Source organism: Podarcis melisellensis (genome assembly GCF_964234715.1).
Source record: "Podarcis melisellensis genome assembly, chromosome: 6".
NCBI classification, from domain to species: domain Eukaryota; kingdom Metazoa; phylum Chordata; class Lepidosauria; order Squamata; family Lacertidae; genus Podarcis; species Podarcis melisellensis.
Window position 1 is genome coordinate 64,670,869 of NC_138538.1, and position 19,186 is coordinate 64,690,054.

A 19,186-nucleotide genomic window follows, 5' to 3' on the forward strand; every position below is an offset into this window, starting at 1 on the left:
CGTCAGATTAGTATAAGGCTACAATCAAATACTGTAGTGTAAATTGGGTTTAAAGTGTATTTTGCTTGGTGAAACTTCAGGAAGTTCATGGAAGGGAAATTTCCTGGTCCTTTCCCTACAGCCACTTGAGCCCTCCACCCCCAAATCTGGAAGATAGAACGATTTGTAGTGGGGCTGTTAGAAAAGGAGCCAGCATAGGAAGCCTGCACAAACTTCTGTTTTCAGTTTTCCCTAGCCACATTCTGCAGATAGTCATAAAGAAATTCCTCACAAGTGGTTTTTTTTTGGGGGGGGGGGCTGCAGATAGGACGAGGGAATGGAAAATTACTTTGTGGGCCATTCCCTAAGTTGAGGACAGCCGACGTGCTGCCTTCCAAATGTTGGGCTACAATTTCCACCATTTCTTTACTACTATGATGCATGCGTTGCCTTGTACCCTTCAGAACATAACGAGTTTTCTTCATACATAAAGGGAAGGCCGCATGCTGTTAGGCCTATGAGGCAGGAAGAAGTGACAGTCGGTCAAAGGGAGAAGCAGGCGCTGCCGCACTTAACGAACCTCTGGCCGGCACTAAGGCAAAGCCATTGGGGTCACCCGCTGTCCCTGTGCGGCGCTGAAGCCTCTATAGAGATGGACTGTACCACCTTAAACCTGCGCGCGGGGTGGAGTGGAATCACATTATTATTTTGCAATGCTCTCCATGTGGAGAGTGGTCGGGAAATCCCCTTAAATTAGGAAACCAGCACTGCGTGGATGTAGGTGAGGTGTACTCGGTGTCTTTACTGTCGTTGACAGTAACAAAAACTACCAACCTTCCCCTCCCCTCCCTCTGCTGGCTGAAATGGATCGGCCCGTTCAACCGTTTTTCCCGCCGTGCGGATGCTTCGCTCTATGCGAGCCGAGGGGTGGGGGAATGAACCTCCGGAGGCTTCAAAGCCGCTTCTTCTGGCTTCAGGGTTGGGGAGACATTTGAACAAGCCTCCGAATGGAGGAGGTTTCGGCAGCCTCCACCTCCTTCTCGGCCCCCTCCTCTTCTTCGCCTTGCGCGGAGCGGCGGCCCCGTGGCCTGCTCGGGTCGGAGCAGGCGCCTGCTGGCCGCGGCGGCGACCCTCCGTCTTCCTCGGACGAGCAGCCCCTTCGCCCTGAGAGAGACCGAGGCTCCCGCAGCGGCTTCATGGCGCCCTTCCTCTCAAGGGGGCTGGAAGGTGGGAGAGGCAGTTTCTCTCCTCTGGCTTAAAACAGACACACAGTCAGCTTGGGTTCTGAGGGTTCAAAGGCAAAATAAAAACTGGTTGTGTTGATAAGCAACCTAAGGACGTGTTCAGCTATGCCTCTCCTTTCCCAAAACCACCTCAGTTGCGGCGCTTTAAATTGGTTAAGTGCTGCACAATTCCAGATTTCGTCAATCTTCTTCTGGCTCTTCCAGAAGACCCCATATTCTGGGTTTATTCTGCCAAGTTTTAATTGTGTGCGTGTGCCTAATGAACGGTGGCACCGGGTCTTTATTCACATAGCTAGAAAAGGTGTTTTCCTTAGTAAAAAGAAAGAAAGTGTGCTTTGCTTTCTCTCTTCCCTAAGATGGGAATATAAGATTTTTGTATTTGCAACAAAGCACTTTCTCTGTTTTCTCCATACTGCCTTTCATTAACACATGAATCCACACAATTCAAAAGAAGCTGAAAGGCATGTGAAAACTCCCCACATCTTTCCAAAATGTGTAAGATCAAACTGGGGTAGTAAATAATTATTTGGACATTTACAAATCCACTTCTCTGCACCTAAACACTCAATTCCACTATGGCTGCAATTGTATGCACTAGGTTTTTTCCAATGTTCTACTCAGAGAAAACCCTTTGAAATTAATGAACATGACTTAACAGTAGGTAAGCACAACTTTTTTTTATCTGAGCCAGACCTTAAGAATAAAAATATGCTTGCACCACACTGAATTTTATTTTATTTTAAAGAAAAAATCTCAAAGCAGTTCGCAACACATTGAAACATTAAATAAAACAATCCACAATAAAACAAATTCAAGCATCAAGGAAAATATATTGGATCCTTCTCTAAGTGGGATTTTGCTTTCCTCATATTTGTTTTCCTATTTAATTTATACAGCGGCTCCATAACAGAAGTACTCTAGTAAACCAGTGTGGTATAGTGTTTAGAGTGTCGGACTAGGACCTGGGAGATAAGGGTTCAAAAATCCCACCCTGTCATGAATATACATGTATAGGATTGCATTGTAAATCATACTATTCACCCACTCAAACCAATAAAAAAAGCCCCAATGCTAAGGCTGTATTCCCATCCAAAATGATTTATTAATTAAGCCCATTTAAATACAGTTCAAGGTCCAGGATATGTAAATGGTCTAAAAGTTCAGAAATTAACTAACTCAGGATTAGGTGATTAGAAAATGCAGTAGAGTGAAAGGTACAATTATATATAACAGATAGAGGGAGAAGCACAATTATATATAATAAATATATAACAGGTACTGTTTTTTTTTCCTTTTGCTTGTGCAGAAAATGATTAATTTTTATTAAAATGGGAACTGGTTATCTTGATTTTCCAAATACGTTTAAAACATCCTAAAATTATTTGTTAGGGTGATCATTTCTGTTACAGGTCTCAGACTAATTTTACATTGAATTTAAGAGGATCAAGATTGTTCTTACAAGGTACTGTTGCAACTATCTCTGTGGAAAGCATTGCAATCACTAATTCTAAATTTCTCTTTAAGAGCAATATTTTTTTTAATTAGAGTCATACTTTGGAGACAAGAGTTCCTATGCAGAAAACATTAGCACGGTGAATTTGACAAGCTCTTCTTCAACCCGAGCTCTACATATTTCTCGAGTACGAAAAACACCTCTCTCATCTAGTAGAACAGGGTGCAGAAACGGGACTCCTTTTATGGGATATTCAGGTGAAGTTCACCTACTGTAATTTGTACATCTTAATCTTTACACAGATGGGTTGTAAATACGGAAAAAAATAGTTGGGGCAACACTACATGAATGGACGTCTTCTCTGTCCCCCACAGCCTCCCCAAATTCACTTTGAAGATGGTCCCCAGCCCCAGGATAAAATTTTGGGGCTGCAGGGGGCAAGAGAAGAAGGGAAAGTCCCATTGCCTCAGTGGAAATCATTTCCGCTGGTGGGTGGCCACCACTGGGCTCAATATTTGGTTTGATCATTTGTTACCCTAACACTCATGGTTGTGCAAAAGAGATTTTCTTGAAGAATTTTCACAAATTCTGCTATAAAGCATCAGAATGTAACTGTATCTTCAAGATGAGGTTAGGTTAGAAGATGTCTTGTGTATCAATATATCACAAAATAAATTGTCACATTTCTATGTAACAAAAAGTCAATGTTGTGCACTGGATAGAATGTTGAGGCAGCAGCACTTGCAGGGTCTTCTGCCAAATGGCTCAAGGCTTCTGTTGTTACCTTCAGGGGACAGAAAGAGTGCAGCAATGCAGCAGCTCCCACAATGAGAAGTTAACTTTAGGGAAAAAAAACAAGAGATCAAGATCAACTATCAGTTTCATGGTTTTCCTGCTTTATACCTGTAGCTCATGAATTTAGAAAATGCAAATTTCAGACTTGTAGGAGAACATAAGAATTGCATTGATGGATCAGATTAAGATCTATTTAGTCCAGATACTGTAAATTGTGATCAGGCCCAAAACCTTTGAGAAGCTCACAGGCAAGGCTGTGATGACCTCCTGCTTTTTGTCTCCAGCATCCAATACTCAAATTTTACTGCCTCTGAACATGGTGCTTCCATTTAACTTTCATTAGCTCTCTTTCTGAAGTTGAGAGGTGTCAGTCTTTATGTAACAAAAACAGCGCCTTCCACATACCAGAAGGAGGTATCACCAAGCTTGTGAGAAGAGCTAAATACAAAGCACTTTTAATTGTTGCAGGTTCCACTTCTCTTAAATAATACCTATTGAGAAACTCTTCCTCCACTGATTTCTCCAAGCTTTTTCAAAGCTATATAGTTGAGGGCCATCACCACATACCATGCTGGGCAATTCTGCAAATTTCTTACTTACCGGTATTGTTGTGTAATGTATCTTGTGAACCTACTGCCAGTCTATTTCACTGCACATATCCAAATTCTATTTTTATGAAAGTGAAAAATAAGGTGGCCAAGTTTGCTGATAACACCAAATCATTAAAACAAAAAGTAAAAATAAAAAGGGGTTGTGAGGAGCTCCAAAAGGATCTCTCCAAATTGGGTGACTGGCATTAAAATAGGAAATACAGTGCAATGTAAGCAAGTGTAAAGTGATGCATATTCAGAAAAAAATAATCTAATTTTGTATATTCAGTACCAGTGCACACTTGAAATACTTCATACAGTTCTGGTTGCCACATCTCGAAAGAATATTGTAGAGAAGAAAAAGATACACAAGGCAGCCATAATGATCAAGAATCTACAGCTACACCCCCCCCATGAAAAAATATTACTTCTTTAAGGCTTCTTAATTTTTTAAAAAGTGGGTAAGGGGAGTCATAGTGTGGAGACAGTTGACAGAGTGCAGTGTTTCTCTCATGATAACAGAACTAGGGGTCATTGAGTGAAGCTGAACGGCTGGAGATTCAAGACACACAGAAACAAGTATTTCTTCATATATTACATTATTTAATTCACTAATACAAAATGTAGTGATGACCACCAACTTGGAAAGCTTTCAGAGATGGTTAGACAAATTCATGGAGGTTAAGTCTATGCTCCAACTCCACTATAAGAGGCAGTATGTGTGTGAATACCAGTTGCTAGGAATCAAAAGCGGGGCTAACATGGTTGCACTCAGGTCCTGTTTGTGGGTTTTTGATAGTTACTGTCAGAGTTATCTGAATACCTGTTGCTAGAGATCACATGCGGAAGGTAGACCTGCTTGTGGGCTTCTCTAGACATCTGTGAGAACAGAATGCTATACTAGATAGACCTTTGATCTGATCCAGTAGATCTCTTCTTATGTTCAAATTTCTCTTTACGCAGTCTTTTCATCAATCAAGTAAACACCTGCTCAGCTTCAGCAAAGCCACAGCACCTGCATTCCTATCCTTTCCACCTTGGATCCCTTTCTACCCTTTCCCCAATTTTGTAGACCACTGTCATATCCTCTCATAATTATTTTTTTCTGGACTAAATGAAAATCTCAAACTCTAAAAAAAATTCCCACAGGAAGGGTCATTTTGGCCTTTATTGTTTTATTTGACATTTTCTGTGTCTTTTCAGCTCCATGATAAGATTTTTTAGATGGGTCCACTAGCACAGTCTACAGTATTCTAGATGTTGCCCTGTGCAAAGATAGATACTATTACAGTAAATAGTTTACTGGTGCTCTGAAGACTTTACAGATTTCTGTTAGAAAGTCATTTCCCCCCAAAGTGATATCCCTGCATGTTCTGGTTTCTTAAGTTATAATCAAACAGTTTTGAGGCAGATATTTAGCATCTCAGGGAAATCTTACAAGTATTAAGACCAAAATTGTTGAAAAATTATGTGGCATTTCATTTTGTTATATTCTTGCATCCACCATTGGCAAAAAATTAAGTGGACAGTAGAGGGCAGTGTAAAATTATATTAGAATGTTTTTGGAAAGTTACAGCTAGCAAACCTGACTATGGTTATAGTAGTTAACAACCACAAAGAAGAATTACTATTTAACATTATATATTTGGTTAGGCTAAGCTATTCTAATGAAATATAATTATTCAATTATTGGGAGTGGGAAAGCAAGCAGTTTTGAATGCCTTCTCCATTGTATAGTATGCAAAAAGATAAATAAGAGGAGAGTTGACATTGATGAAGATGTTGACTGCCAGTATAGTGAGCATGATTCTGAAATGGAAAAAAAGATTGATGATGATATTACTTTCCATATTAACATTTGATTAAAAAGACTGATGAGTTCTCTAGTGTTGTAATCACCAACAGAACGTGTTTTTAAACAAAAGAAGCAAACATATACTGATGCTTTGACTGGTGATTTACCATTAACATACTTGTAGTTTGTGCTGTTGTAAGCATTATCTGCTGTATGACTGAACATGATCATTTAGGACATCTGAACCACATTGAATATAATTTCTTAATGTCAATTTCTGGCCCTTAAGGTATTTTGTAATAAAAATAATTACCTAGACAATTCTTGGGATATTTTTGAAAATATAATTACATTAGAAACAACGTCATTTTATTCATCATCTAAATGTTTTGTTAACTGACAGTTCCATTTTTCTTACTGTCACACTAGCATTTAAATGCCATTTTGTATTGGAGAATAGCATTAGAGGATTGCTTGAAATCCCACTTAATGGTCTGTCACTGATATGCAGTAACTTGTTTTTGCCTTTGCTTAGCAAAACTATGCCAGGAAGGGAGGAATGGTCACTTATTACAAATAAAAACTGCTCTTGGATTGCAGCTTGGTGTGTGACTGGGCCTCTGGTATTGCATTTGACATCTAAAAATCTTAGTGTAGTGGCTCATACCATTCACCTGTTAGTAAAATTAGTTAGTATAGCACTTTGACAATAAGGTCACAAAAAGTATTAAGTTATTCAGATTTCCCTCAACACCATTCACAAACAGTGGAAATTGTTTTAAGAAACAGCATCAGAACAATATAAAAAATTAGTGACTTTTTTTGCAAATAAAAGGTCAGCTGTTTCATCTCACAAACAGCATCCTGATAAACATTATGGGTCCAATTAAAGAGAGAGGCTGTGCAAACATACCTCTTCATGCATGTGGGAATGATTGGATCCTGTCCATTGTAGTAGACAGGATGCGACAGTCCTCGTATTTCAAAACTCCACATGTGCACTAACCTGTCTTCTGTTTACTCTTTTAAAACACACATAAACAGTTCTTACTATAAAATAAACCAGAAAATGTTGGCATTATTTAATAGGCATTGGGGTCTAATAGAAAGGTTGGCATTGGTTTATGTAAGTAATGCAGAAACTTTATGAGTAATTTTCTTCTGACTTAAAAATTATGGAGCACAGTTCAGCCATATTGGGTAATATTCCACTTGTGCAACAAATTTCATCTTGTGCAAATGGGAGTTCCCTTCCTTTATCCCTCCTTACATCCACTATGAACTCCCAAACTACTCTGGAGGATTGGGGACCCACTGGAGCAGTTTGGCGGGGACTGCCGCAGGAAGGAAGGAAGGATAAATCCATTGGTACAATGTTGGACTCTGATCAGTGACCGAAATCAATCAATTCATTCAATGTTGGATTTTGCCCTCTGTTTTTAATGAGCAAGAAAAGCACATGCAGTGCTTAAATCGGTGGGACTACAAAATGCTTAATGTTAAAAACAGTTGCTTATAAAGTATATAAGCTTAGTAAAGTACTGCTTATGTTTGTCTTTGTAAACATTATTGTTCTATGTAGATATGTTATACTGCACACATATCTGTAAATGTTGCACCATGTGTGATTTTTCTCAAGATAAATTATTTTGGGCTTTTCAAAGTTTTGATATACCTGAGAGAAGCACATGCTTTAAACAGCAATATGAACAATCAAGTGTTGCTTGTAACAAACTCCATTAATTTTTGTAGAGCTAGAGCAGAGTTTAGATTAGGTCAGGTTACCTAATGTATCTCACTGTTTTTACAGTTACATCGTCTTCAGTCTCTGCTCACAATGCTGCATCTGTTATTGTGGCTGTAATAGAAGGGAGAGGTCTTGCCAGAGGTGAAGTGGGGATGGCAAGTATTGACTTAAAAAATCCAGAAGTTGTGCTATCTCAGTTTGCAGACAATACAACATATGCCAAGGTAAATCTGGATATATATTTGTATATAAACTGCTTAAGTCCCCCTTGCATTGAAGTCAATAGGTATTTGCATGTACTTGGCATAGAATTACAGTCACTGACTCACTGGACAGGATTACCTAAATTGTTGCGTGTGCATAATGAGGCACACTCACACAATGGAACTTCCCCCTTCTCCCTGTGTGCCTCCTCTGCACTTGTTGCTTTCTTGTCCTAGGTCTCAGCTTTGTCTGCCTTGACAGACCAAACAGAGATTTTGGAATAAAGGAGCTAGGAAGCTACTCAAAATGACAGCAAGCCTATGATTCTTGATAACAACATGTTACTCAATTGCTACCATTCTCTTGCTCAGTCCCCCCTTTTCTTTTTCTTTCCCTCTGTTGACTCCCTGTGTCATATTTGAGATTGCAGTTTAAAGAGCAAATACTTGTCCTGTAGTTACACACTGTTGTGCACACTGATTATGTCTCTCTCCCCCCCCCCTCTCTCTCTCACACACACAAAATAAATAAATAAATAAATAAATAAATAAATAAATAAATGCATGTGCTATAAAAGCTGCTCGTGTAAATATTTTTACCAAATCATGTTAATTTTTTTTAGGTTATCACTAAACTCAGAATTTTAGCACCTTTGGAAATCATTATGTCAAATACTGCATGTGATACAGGAAATGCAACAAAATTGTTCAGCTTGATAACAGAAAATTTCAAGGTACATTCAAGGAACACTTATTTAATATATTATTTGACAAGTATCTGTGTGGTAGTTGTAGCCCAATTTCTTAAAGAAGAACCATTTATTTTCTCTGAATAAAAATAAAATTAAACCCTCATTTGGGGGGAAATTGCATGGTGTTGTCACTTGCATAATAGAGAAAAAGATTATACAGTGCTACCTCGGGTTACCTACGCTTCAGGTTACAGACTCTGCTAACCCATAAATAGTGCTTAAGGTTAAGAACTTTGCTTCAGGATGAGAACAGAAATTGTGCTCTGGCAGCGCGGCAGCATCAGGAGGCCCCAGTAGCTAAAGTGGTGCTTCAGGTTAAGAACAGTTTCAGGTTAAGAATGGACCTCCGGAACGAATTAAGTACTTAACCCAAGGTACCACTGTAATGTATTAGTAAACTTATGGTAGGTTAGAGGATCTTTCATAATAATGAGTGCATGTTTCTACCCTCAAAGGCATTTGTTAGCATTAGGACTTTTGGGTACGTAAATTTGGAATGACATTTGGAACCATTGCCACAAAGCCAAGCTGTTGCTTGAACTATTTCCTTTATCTGAAATACACATAGTAGAATCAATTTTCTGAATAGACCATTAATTACCACCCAATACCAAGGACGCTACCCAAAAGTGCATTCTGTCACGAAGTAGTGTTATTTTTGAGCAGAAGGTAGACTGGACCAATAGGTAAATTCTAGTGGAGCACAAAACTCGTATTTGTAGTTGGGATTCTTGCAAACAATGCTGGATTAGGTGGACTGTGGCTCATTCTTGTAAGGCACTTCATCTGTTATGTAAGAATACATTCTCAGGATTGTTCAGCTTTGGGCTCATCTGCACGACCCAAACTCACTTCAAACCTTGCTTGTCTTTGCACTTTGGGGCAAGCAATCACATGATGTTTCCTCTGTCCTGCTGATATTTGACATGTTCTAGAGCAGAAACCCACTTTCCTCCTAACCGCTAGTAGTGTGGAAAGGATTTTGAGTGTGCTAACATGACAGTTTCCCTTTAACATACAGTGGTACCTCAGGTTAAGAACTTAATTCGTTCTGGAGATCCATTCTTAACCTGAAACTGTTCTTAACCTGAGGTACCACTTTAGCTCCACCGTTGCGCCACCGGAGCATGATTTCTGTTCTCATCCTGAAGCAAAGTTCTTAACGTGAGGTACTGTTTCTGGGTTAGTGGAGTCTGTAACCTGAAGCATCTGTAACCTGAAGCATCTGTAACCCGAGGTACCGCTGTATGTTAAACAAGCTAGTCCAGCCTGGCACAGCCTGCTGAGTGTGGGTCATTGGCAGAACAAAGCTGATGATGGCCAAGTCATTAGCCTAACAAAAGATGGGTCATCAGGAATTTCAGTGTCAGACAGCAAGGAAAGTGGAGCCCCTCCTCTAGCTGTGTGTTAGTGTGCAGAGACAATTTGGAAAAGGTTTAGGATTTCATTTTGGCCTGATGCAAGGGAGCAGGAAAATCATTTTGTAGTTTGCAAGCTGCTGAGAAAGTGGGCCACCATGGGACAGAGAACATGGCTTTTTGCTGTTTTGCATACAAGACTGCTGCATCTATGCAAGAAGCCAGAGACCCTACTGGAATGTGAATACTCTGAACTCCCTCCATCTAGACTCTGGTTGTATATATGTGTAAATAAACCATATATTGTAAAGATACTACAGTCTCTGCCGTGCCTCATTTCCAAACGACACACAGATCCTGCGTAAGTGCTTGGACCCCTGAAATCTATCACCATTCAGAATATTGGGGTGGCATATAACACTAGCAACCATTTTTAGTCAGAGTGCAGTATATCCTCCTTTGGAGCTGAAAAATACTCAGGACAAACAACGTGCATGGCAGAGAAAGCTGAAACCAGGGTCAGATAGTAATGTACCGTACATTGCTGAAATGCATTGCTAGAAACAATAATATTTAGTCAGAACACAGCAATAATCAAACAATGTGATGGAAATACTGAAAAAGAAGCAGAGAGCACATCCCCCTATATCTTCAGAAAACAGTGACAGAAAGAAGTGTCATCTAGTTTATGGTTTGGTGATGAGAGGTACATGAGAAACACAACAGTAGAGCCTAGGGGGAAAATGAGCAGGACATGTGAACCTTTTACTATGGAATGTGAGATCACTTGTGGTACAGAACCACTAAAGACTGTAGTGCAAAACAGTGCACAAAACAGATGTGGAAAATGGTGCATTTTCAAAAGATGTGCAGAAGAGCCCATAAATTAGCAATGCTTTATTAGTAAGGGAGGCTGTTGCTTTGTAGATTTAAAGCAAATTGTTGAAGTAGTTTTTTTTAAAAAATAAACAACAAAGTCTGCAGTCAGCCTATTCGTGTTCTAAAAAAATTCCTACCAAAAACTCCTTCATTGATGACTCAGACTAATGCTTAAACTCCTTTGAAGCTAGCAATGTATTGCTACTAATTTTGCAGTTCAAACAATATGCAAAACATTTTGTAGTAACCATAGTTTAGAAACTATATTAAGATGGTGTGCAGGATTCACCTTGTGTTTCTAACATCTGGAAGTAGGCCAATCTGTTATTCTGATTCAGCATGTTATTTAGATCCAAATCTGATTTGTTAAATCGGATGCTCTGCTATGCCTCCAATAACTCTAAAGGGGAATCTACAAACAGTTATATCTTGGGGAGATGCAAGATTGCAGATAAAGGAGCCTCTCGAGAGTAGATTAAGCCTGCCAAATCTCAAACATTCATCCAGGGATTTTCATGTAGAAAACCAATGGGGTGGTATCCAATCAGGTGCATCTGCTAGCACAAGGACTTTTGGCTGTGCAATGGAACTTGCCCTCCTCCTCCTTCCTGGGAGTTCAACCTATGAAGGAGGTTCTTACCCAGGGTAAGAAACCTGCCAAAGTTTACACAGGAACGTCCAGAGGCTATTTGAAGGAAAAAGGGTGGTGGGAGGGGGAAAAGAGCCATGATTTTTAATTGCATAGGAAAAATGAACAATTTATTAATTTCTTTACAACATTGGAATGAAAGGTTCTACATATTGGAGCAAGGTTCTGTAATCCTGCCTTTGCTTGTTTTCCAGAATGTGACTTTCACTACAGTCCAAAGAAAATACTTCCATGAAACGAAAGGCTTGGAATATATTGAGCAATTATGTATACCTGAGTTCAGCACTGTTCTGATGGAAGTTCAGTCCAAGTATGTATGTAAATAGAAATTACCAGTTTATCTTTGGATATGCCACATTTTTAGTAATTTCACAGTTCATAGGCTGGTCATCTACCTACAAGATTATTAGTCTACTGCTTTCATACAGTGATCTAAATATTTTAAAATACTTATATATGTTGATATAAATATTCTTCAAAACTTTATATATATTCCTTGTTGATAATAATGATTGATTTTGGCCCAATATGTTGGGTTACTTATTATTGTATATTGGGTTGAAACCAAAGATACATGAGTAGAATTCTAGGGTTTTTCCACACACACCCCTCACCACAATCCCCTGGTATATCCTGAAAAGCAACTCCTGAAGGCAAGGAAGTGTTTGGAAGCATATAGAATATAGCACAGAGGATTGCAGTGGGAGGGTGAATCAGTAGCAACTGAGCTGCCTTGCATCAATGAAATCCCATTGTACTTGCCCAAAAGCAGGTTTGGATCCAAGCCATTGTTTGCTTTCAACATTTCTGTAATCATTATCCTCGTTGAAATTTCATTTACCAACCAATTATAATTTGATGTTGTTGACTCTTACACCAACTAGATGAAATAATTAGAGAGTGCGCTAAGGTTTTCTCCAAGCCTCTACAATAGATTGGGGGCGGGAGGGGTTTTGGAGGCCGGGGGAAGAGAAAGAAGGGAATTTCTGTTGAGTTCTTGGTTCTTGTTTCACATGTGCAATGGTTTAGTTGGCTATAAGCTCAACTCTGCATAAAGCAGCTTGGAGTATGTTCTGTTGGCTCAGTATAACCTTCTCCTTAATACGGTAATTGTGGGTTGGATTTATAGAAAGATATGATATCAAACAATGTTACATGAAAATAAGGTTTATATAGAAATACTTCCAGGTAAATGTGTTTAGGATTAGAGTGTTAAACTGCTGTGAAGCTGCTGTTTTCCTTAATGGAATGTCTTAAGAAAACTCTCAGTTATCTTTCATTAGTTACCGGTATATCATTTTAGTTCCTTTATAGCTCCAAGTTGTGTTCTTATGTTGCTCTTTGATATGTGCAACCACTGTTTTATTCCAGCAGAGGGCGTATAGGCCAAAATTGTTGCTTCTGTTGGAAAAAGAACAATTGCATAAAGTAATGCATTGTCTCCTCTGTTCCTGTTTTTGTTTATTATTCAATTGTAGCTTCAAAGTTTTGCTCAGCTTCAGCAGTTTATGCCTATATAAATTCATTTCAGATAGTCCAATCCTACAGTGTTTGAATCACCACCAAGTATGACTTTGCACTATGCTTTTATCTTAATCTCTCTACATTCAAGACAATGGAAAAATTGGCTTTGTCTCAAGATTACACTCTGTGCATATGCCAGGATTACTTTTCCAAATCATTTGCTTTTATTAGCTTTCATTCTTAATTAACCTTCTTTGAATCTTTTGTAACAGTTTCTAGACTGTGATCTACAAATTTTACAGGACATGGTTTAGGTATCTGCCTTAAATGTATTTATTTCACTTATATCTCACCCTCACTCAATTTATTATTGTCATTTTAGCTTTTCAACAACAGTGTGAGTTAAGTAAGGCTGTATGTCAGTGGTTTGTCCAAGGTCACTGTGCTGCATGGTTGAATGTGAATTTTAATTGTTTACCATATTTCAATCTAAAATTCCTCTTAACCTGGGATGCTGCAGAATTCCAATAAAAACAGAAACCAGGATAGAAATTGCCAATGTTCACTTACATCCAGAACAAAAATAATTCCATTGAATATGATTCATATTTACTATTGCTGCTTTCAGTCTACAAATGATATCCAAGTATTTTTCCACATTCAATGAATGTAATTAAATAACATCATGACAACATAATTTACATAATAAGTTACACTTGTTACATAATTTCACTAGCAGACAGAGAGATGAATAACATAGCTTTTAATAGAATACTAACTGCAGCAGAATGGAAACAGTGATGCATATGAAGAATACAGGGCAGGACAGAGAATGATGCCTTATTACATCCCTACCCATAACTATGTAGTACAAGACTTCAAATTCTTTATAAAGTCTCTGTAACAGGACTGTAAAACCCAGCTGGACATCGGCTAAGTAGTATTTCCACCTGTCCTATCTCTGAGCCTTCATTGATAACAGATGGTTCTTGATTATAATAAGATGTGTTGACAGGGAGATTGTGAGTCATTCCTGTAGAGCAGGCAAACATGACAACTTTATCCACAGAAGGGAAATTATTTCAGATGGTTTACCATCTGAAATATTCCTTGCTCTTCCCTTAACACATGAGTTGCTTTGGAAGATCAGACAAGATTCATCTCATCCACTATTCTGCTTTCAAACAGTAGCCAACTAGCTGCTTCTGAAAAATTAACAAGCTGGGTATCTTGGAAATAGCCATCCTTAGCCCCACCTCCCCAGCATCTGGGTATTATACATACACTGCCTTTAATATGAATAATATATTTTGCTTTCCTGGTTGATGACTGATGGAATAAGCACTATTAATTCATGTAAGCTTAATTTTTTTAAAAAAATGTCTAAGCTAGATGAAATCTCCATTCCCTGCTTAAATGAATGATACGTTAGCTATGTGTACTGTGAAGTATTTTTTTTCATCTATGCTGAATTTACTGCCAATCAATTTAATTAGATGTGTCCCAGTTCTAGAATGATGAGAGAGAAAATATTTAGCATTGTCCATACCATCCATAATTTTTATAAATATATTTCATCCCTTCCTTCCTCAGTTGTTTTAAAGCAAAAAGTTACACTCTCACAAGTATTTCTTGCAAAGTAAATTATTAAAGTCTCTTTAGGTTGTATATAATGACATTATTGCAAAAGTAGAATTACTGCCACTTGTGGAACAATTTCCCCCCACTCCCATGTACTTCACGCATCCCCCTGATCTGCTTTGGTGGTTCCCCCAGTGCTCAGGAGCAGATTTGGGAGATTGCAGGGCATGCTGGCATTGAAAGACTACCAGACTAGATGTCAAATCCTCTTGCCTCCCTGACCATTTCACCTTTTGTGTCTGTCATATGTAAGACTGCAGGCAGAGACTCTCTTATTTTAACTGATTTTGTATAAGCCTTTGTAGGAACTTCTTTTTGCTGAAGAGTAAGTTACAAATGCTCTAAATAAAAATGAGGGAGTTCCAGAAACAAGGTGCCACTGCAGAGAAGGCCCTGGACTTTATAGCTTTCTGATTCTGAAGTTGGGAGGACTCAGCAGTGAGCCCTGGAGAAGATCTTAACAGCTAGACAGATGTGTATGGGAGAAGCGAGCCCTTTAGATATTTTATGTGATTTACTATCTTTCAAAGAAGGACCTTTCAAATGTCATTATCAATTTCTGAGAGTTATTTGAGAGCCTTACTCTAGCTCATCCCAGCTAATATTTTCAGGGTTTCTACCTTCAAAGCTAGGTAAGCCGTAAGTCTTAAAAGCTTATGCACAATAGTATGTGCAATTTTGTTTTTATTTTGTCTTACAATTTCATAGATACTACTGTCTGGCAGCTGTTGCAGCTGTGCTGAAGTATGTTGAGTTCATACAAAATTCAGTTTATGCACCTAAGTCACTTAAGATTAGTTTCCATGGAAGTGAGCAAACAGCAATGATTGATTCAACGTCAGCCATAAACCTTGAATTAATAACTAACAACAGGAATCCTAGGTAAGATGTTTCATTTCACGACTCTAAGGTATAGAGAAGATAGAAATGAATTTATATTTGTATTATACAACAACTGGTGGATATTGATGCATACCTACGGTGTTTTAAAAAAGAAAGTTTGTTTTTCAGCTAAAAATATATTTTGGTCTTTTCAGTCTAAACCAGGTGTCACCAACCATGGCACCCATGAAGGGCTTCAATGGTGCTCTCGGGCAGGTGCCACAGACTGAACTTTATTGTCTTCTAGGGAAAAAATGATATTGTAAACTTCCTTGTGATCCTCAGATGAATGGTGGTATAGAAATTAAATAAATAAATAAATAAATAAATAAATAAATAAATAAAGTTATTAAGCAAAAGGTGCACACAGTTTTCTAAATGTGATTGCTCCCATCTAGCAGTGTATGAGTGAAGTCAGAGCTGTGATTGTTGTTTGGACACCAGGCAGTAGAAATCCCTGAGATCCTAAAGAGCTTCTCCCCTCAAGTGCACTCCCCCCTGGTTAATCCTCTGATTCTTTTTATAGATATTTGTTGTTCCATATTGAACATGGTATAAATTCCATTCTGAATGTACCATTTCCTTTAAAGTTTGTGATTAGGATTATTATATGCTACATGTGATGAGCAGTCCCATGATTCTTCCTTCAAAGTTGTGTATTTAACAACAACAAAAGGAGTCATCGGAGATGTGGAGAGAAGAGGGATATTTATTCCAGCTCCAATGATTCTCCTAAACTAGTGCCGCTGCCACCACCATTAATTCTTACTTAGGAACCTTTAACTGTAGCTTCTTCCACCCAGTTCTCTGTGTTAATCTCTTCCTTCCCACTGCAGACAGAAATGGTAAATGTGGTACTAGTTTCAATATATTCTTCTGAAGTCTGTTCTCTCTCTTTTTGCTTGACAGAACATACAATTCTAATATTCTTGATAACATCTGTACAAATGATTAGTTAAATTTTCCTCTCATTTGTTCTTATCACAATACTTTCATTTGGCACTGTCTGAGTAAATTACTTCCTTTTCACTGAGAAATAAAATTCACTGCTCAGAAGAAAACTTTTGATGTATTATAGTCACACACTAATAAGCAAAATGCATGACTTGGGTCTTTAACATAGCTATATGCATAGCTATATGCTGAAACTGTATTAGTAAGTCATATACTTGTTGCATAATAATTGCCGGTATTATCTCTTGTGCTAATTCCCTTCTTCTTTGGCACATGAAGAACAGGTTTGGAGCAGCTCACATTAGACCTCCAGCATAATCTTCCCCTACTCCAACAGAGCAGCTGCATTGGCGCTATGATATTGATGTCAAAGGCCACTCAGTGCTTTCCTGTACATGGCATCCTTTCCTAAACTTCTAACTTCTGATTCTTTCCCTTATTGAAAAGCACCTACACACAGAGAGATGGTTGCTAAATATTTCCAGAACTATTTCAAGCTTTTGTGCAGTTAGCTGGATGCAGCGGGGGCAGAGGTTCCATCATCACTTGAGTGCAAATTTCTGTTAATAAATGCAGCAACACGCATTTCATAGAGGTGGCATGGCAGGTACTGCTGTGCTTTCTGCAGATTGAAGGAGCACAAGTGTAGCCTTGAAATGTGATTTGTGTGTTAGCAGTTGTAGAACGTTTAAATTGTTTTGTATCAACTTCTTAATGAGATTCCCCCCCCCAACTGTGCTGTTTTTCAAAGGAATGGACACACTCTTTTTGGTGTTCTAAATTATACTAAAACACCAGGGGGAAGTCGGAGACTTCGATCTAATATTCTAGAGCCTTTGATTGATGCTGATACCATTAATACAAGGTTGGATTCTGTTCAAGAGCTACTTCAGGAAGAGGAACTCTTTTTGGGTCTTCAGTCAGGTAATCAAATATCGCTTTATAGAATGGATAACATTTCCTTTAATAATGGGTATCATATTTCTATTAATCACAGCTTTTGAGCAGGATGAATATTGTTGCTGCTTCATTCTCAGCTTGTTATGAGTGGATCGCTGTATGTATGTATGTATGTATGTAAGTTTTTAAGTGTAGGATCTCCAAATTTGATTGGAACAGTGGGGCTTGGGGGAAGGAGTGTTTAACTCTTCCTACACCACATTTCCAAGCTAGCTACCAATGACAAAGAAGTGAATTATGATACCAATGATATATCTGTATCCCCCCCCCCCCGGCCAATAGCAGTTTTGGAGGATTATCCAGATTGATGAAACAATATGAGAGAACAGCTTCTCCCAGTGTTGCTGTTCTGATCAAATTTAATGTTTCTTAAGATAAAAAGTATATTCTGTCTAACATTTTGGCCGTATTAATTTTAGATTTAAAGCAGTTTAGCCTTGAGTATATTAATAGGATTAAATCTCAGTAAATCAGATATAATGGTTGTGGCTTGAGCTCAATGATTGCTTGATTTCTGTTTTATAGTTATTTCAAGATTCCTGGACACTGATCAACTACTTTCGGTTTTAGTTCAAATTCCAAAGCAGGATACGGTATGTTTATAAATACTTTTACTTCATAAATGGTAAATAAATAGCTGCCACTTATCTTTCATTTTATTATTGATCACTTCTGTGTTTGTTGTAGAAAAAATTCTTAATTGATGTGTGTGCTCAGTTCATAACTAAATGAAAATTTTACCATTTAAATTTGAGTACTTTCACACCAGAGTACAAATGAGATAAAAATCTTTATTAGACCTCTAGAAGTTTGCAATGACAGGGTATTGAACATATTTTAAACGTTCATTAATTACTAATAAAAATTAATTTAACATACTATATTTATTTTAATGGCACAATTTAATGGCATTTCTCTGTGTTTAATTTTCACTGAATTACACTTACACTTTATGTTTTTGAAAATCAAATTATTTTTAGGTATTAGGTTTGTTGGTTATAACCACTAGGCACATAGTCCCAATCTCCAAAATAATGATTTCCTACAACAAAGAGGGTAATGTTGTTATTATTGTTAATAATGTTTTGGCCTCCAGTAATACAACACTAGAAAAAAATATGTACAAGCTCCCGTGAAAATTCAAATAAGAGAATGTTTTCAAATGGTGACTGAATAAAACTACATATATAATAAAAAGGACAAAAAGTGAAATAATTTTATATAAAAAGCATACAAAATACTTTAACTTGAAAAAAGTACCAATGACGCAACATTTTTAAAAGTTCAAACAGATGAAAAAGAAATAAGGTGCCCACATCCACCCAAAAAGGAGGCCAAATGCTGGGTTCCAGATACAGAAATGTGGTCATGTTGGCCAGTGAAGTAGAAGGCAAGAGTCCACAGGATCATAGAATCATAGCATTGTATAGTTGAAAAGGATCTTAAGGGTCATCTAGTCCAACCCCTTGCAATGCAGAAATCTCAACTATATCATACATGATAGGTGGCCATCCATCTCAATAAAACTAGAATTCACAGATCAACCTTTATCCAGTAATAAAGTCGCTCGTGTTATGAACCCTATGAATTACTGTTCTTTTAAGACCTGCTACTATGTTATCTTTCACTAATTGTCAATTATTCATGCCTGCCTAGAGCTATAGGTGCTACTATTTAGTCTTCATGACACTAAAGCTAAATTCCTGACTAGAACATTTCTAATAGATTACTAGAAGTGGCAAGCTGGTGGTCCACAATAAATCCCCCCTTTCTCCATAGCACCATAGAATGAGATTGTTAAGTTTTGACCACTAAGGTGTTGCCTAGGTGAACAGGTAGGT

At 38.0% G+C, this 19,186-nt stretch overlaps 1 protein-coding gene across 4 annotated transcripts in view; it reads left to right on the forward strand.

The window, feature by feature from the left end:
* The first annotated feature begins 903 nt into the window (after positions 1–903).
* The window catches only part of MSH4 (mutS homolog 4), a 35,214-nt gene continuing 16,931 nt past the window's right edge, over positions 904–19,186 (forward strand). Inside the window, exons 1-8 of one of the 4 annotated variants that reach the window (XM_081914625.1) lie at positions 904–1,206; positions 2,769–2,933; positions 7,667–7,827; positions 8,430–8,540; positions 11,639–11,754; positions 15,258–15,431; positions 17,137–17,309; positions 17,871–17,938. In XM_081914625.1, coding sequence (XP_081770751.1) covers positions 987–1,206; positions 2,769–2,933; positions 7,667–7,827; positions 8,430–8,540; positions 11,639–11,754; positions 15,258–15,431; positions 17,137–17,309; positions 17,871–17,938 — 1,188 coding nt within the window. In that variant the 5' untranslated portion in view covers positions 904–986. The remainder of the gene's footprint in view (positions 1,207–2,768; positions 2,934–7,666; positions 7,828–8,429; positions 8,541–11,638; positions 11,755–15,257; positions 15,432–17,136; positions 17,310–17,870; positions 17,939–19,186) is intronic. The other 3 variants (XM_081914622.1, XM_081914624.1, XM_081914623.1) reach the window with 3 other exon arrangements.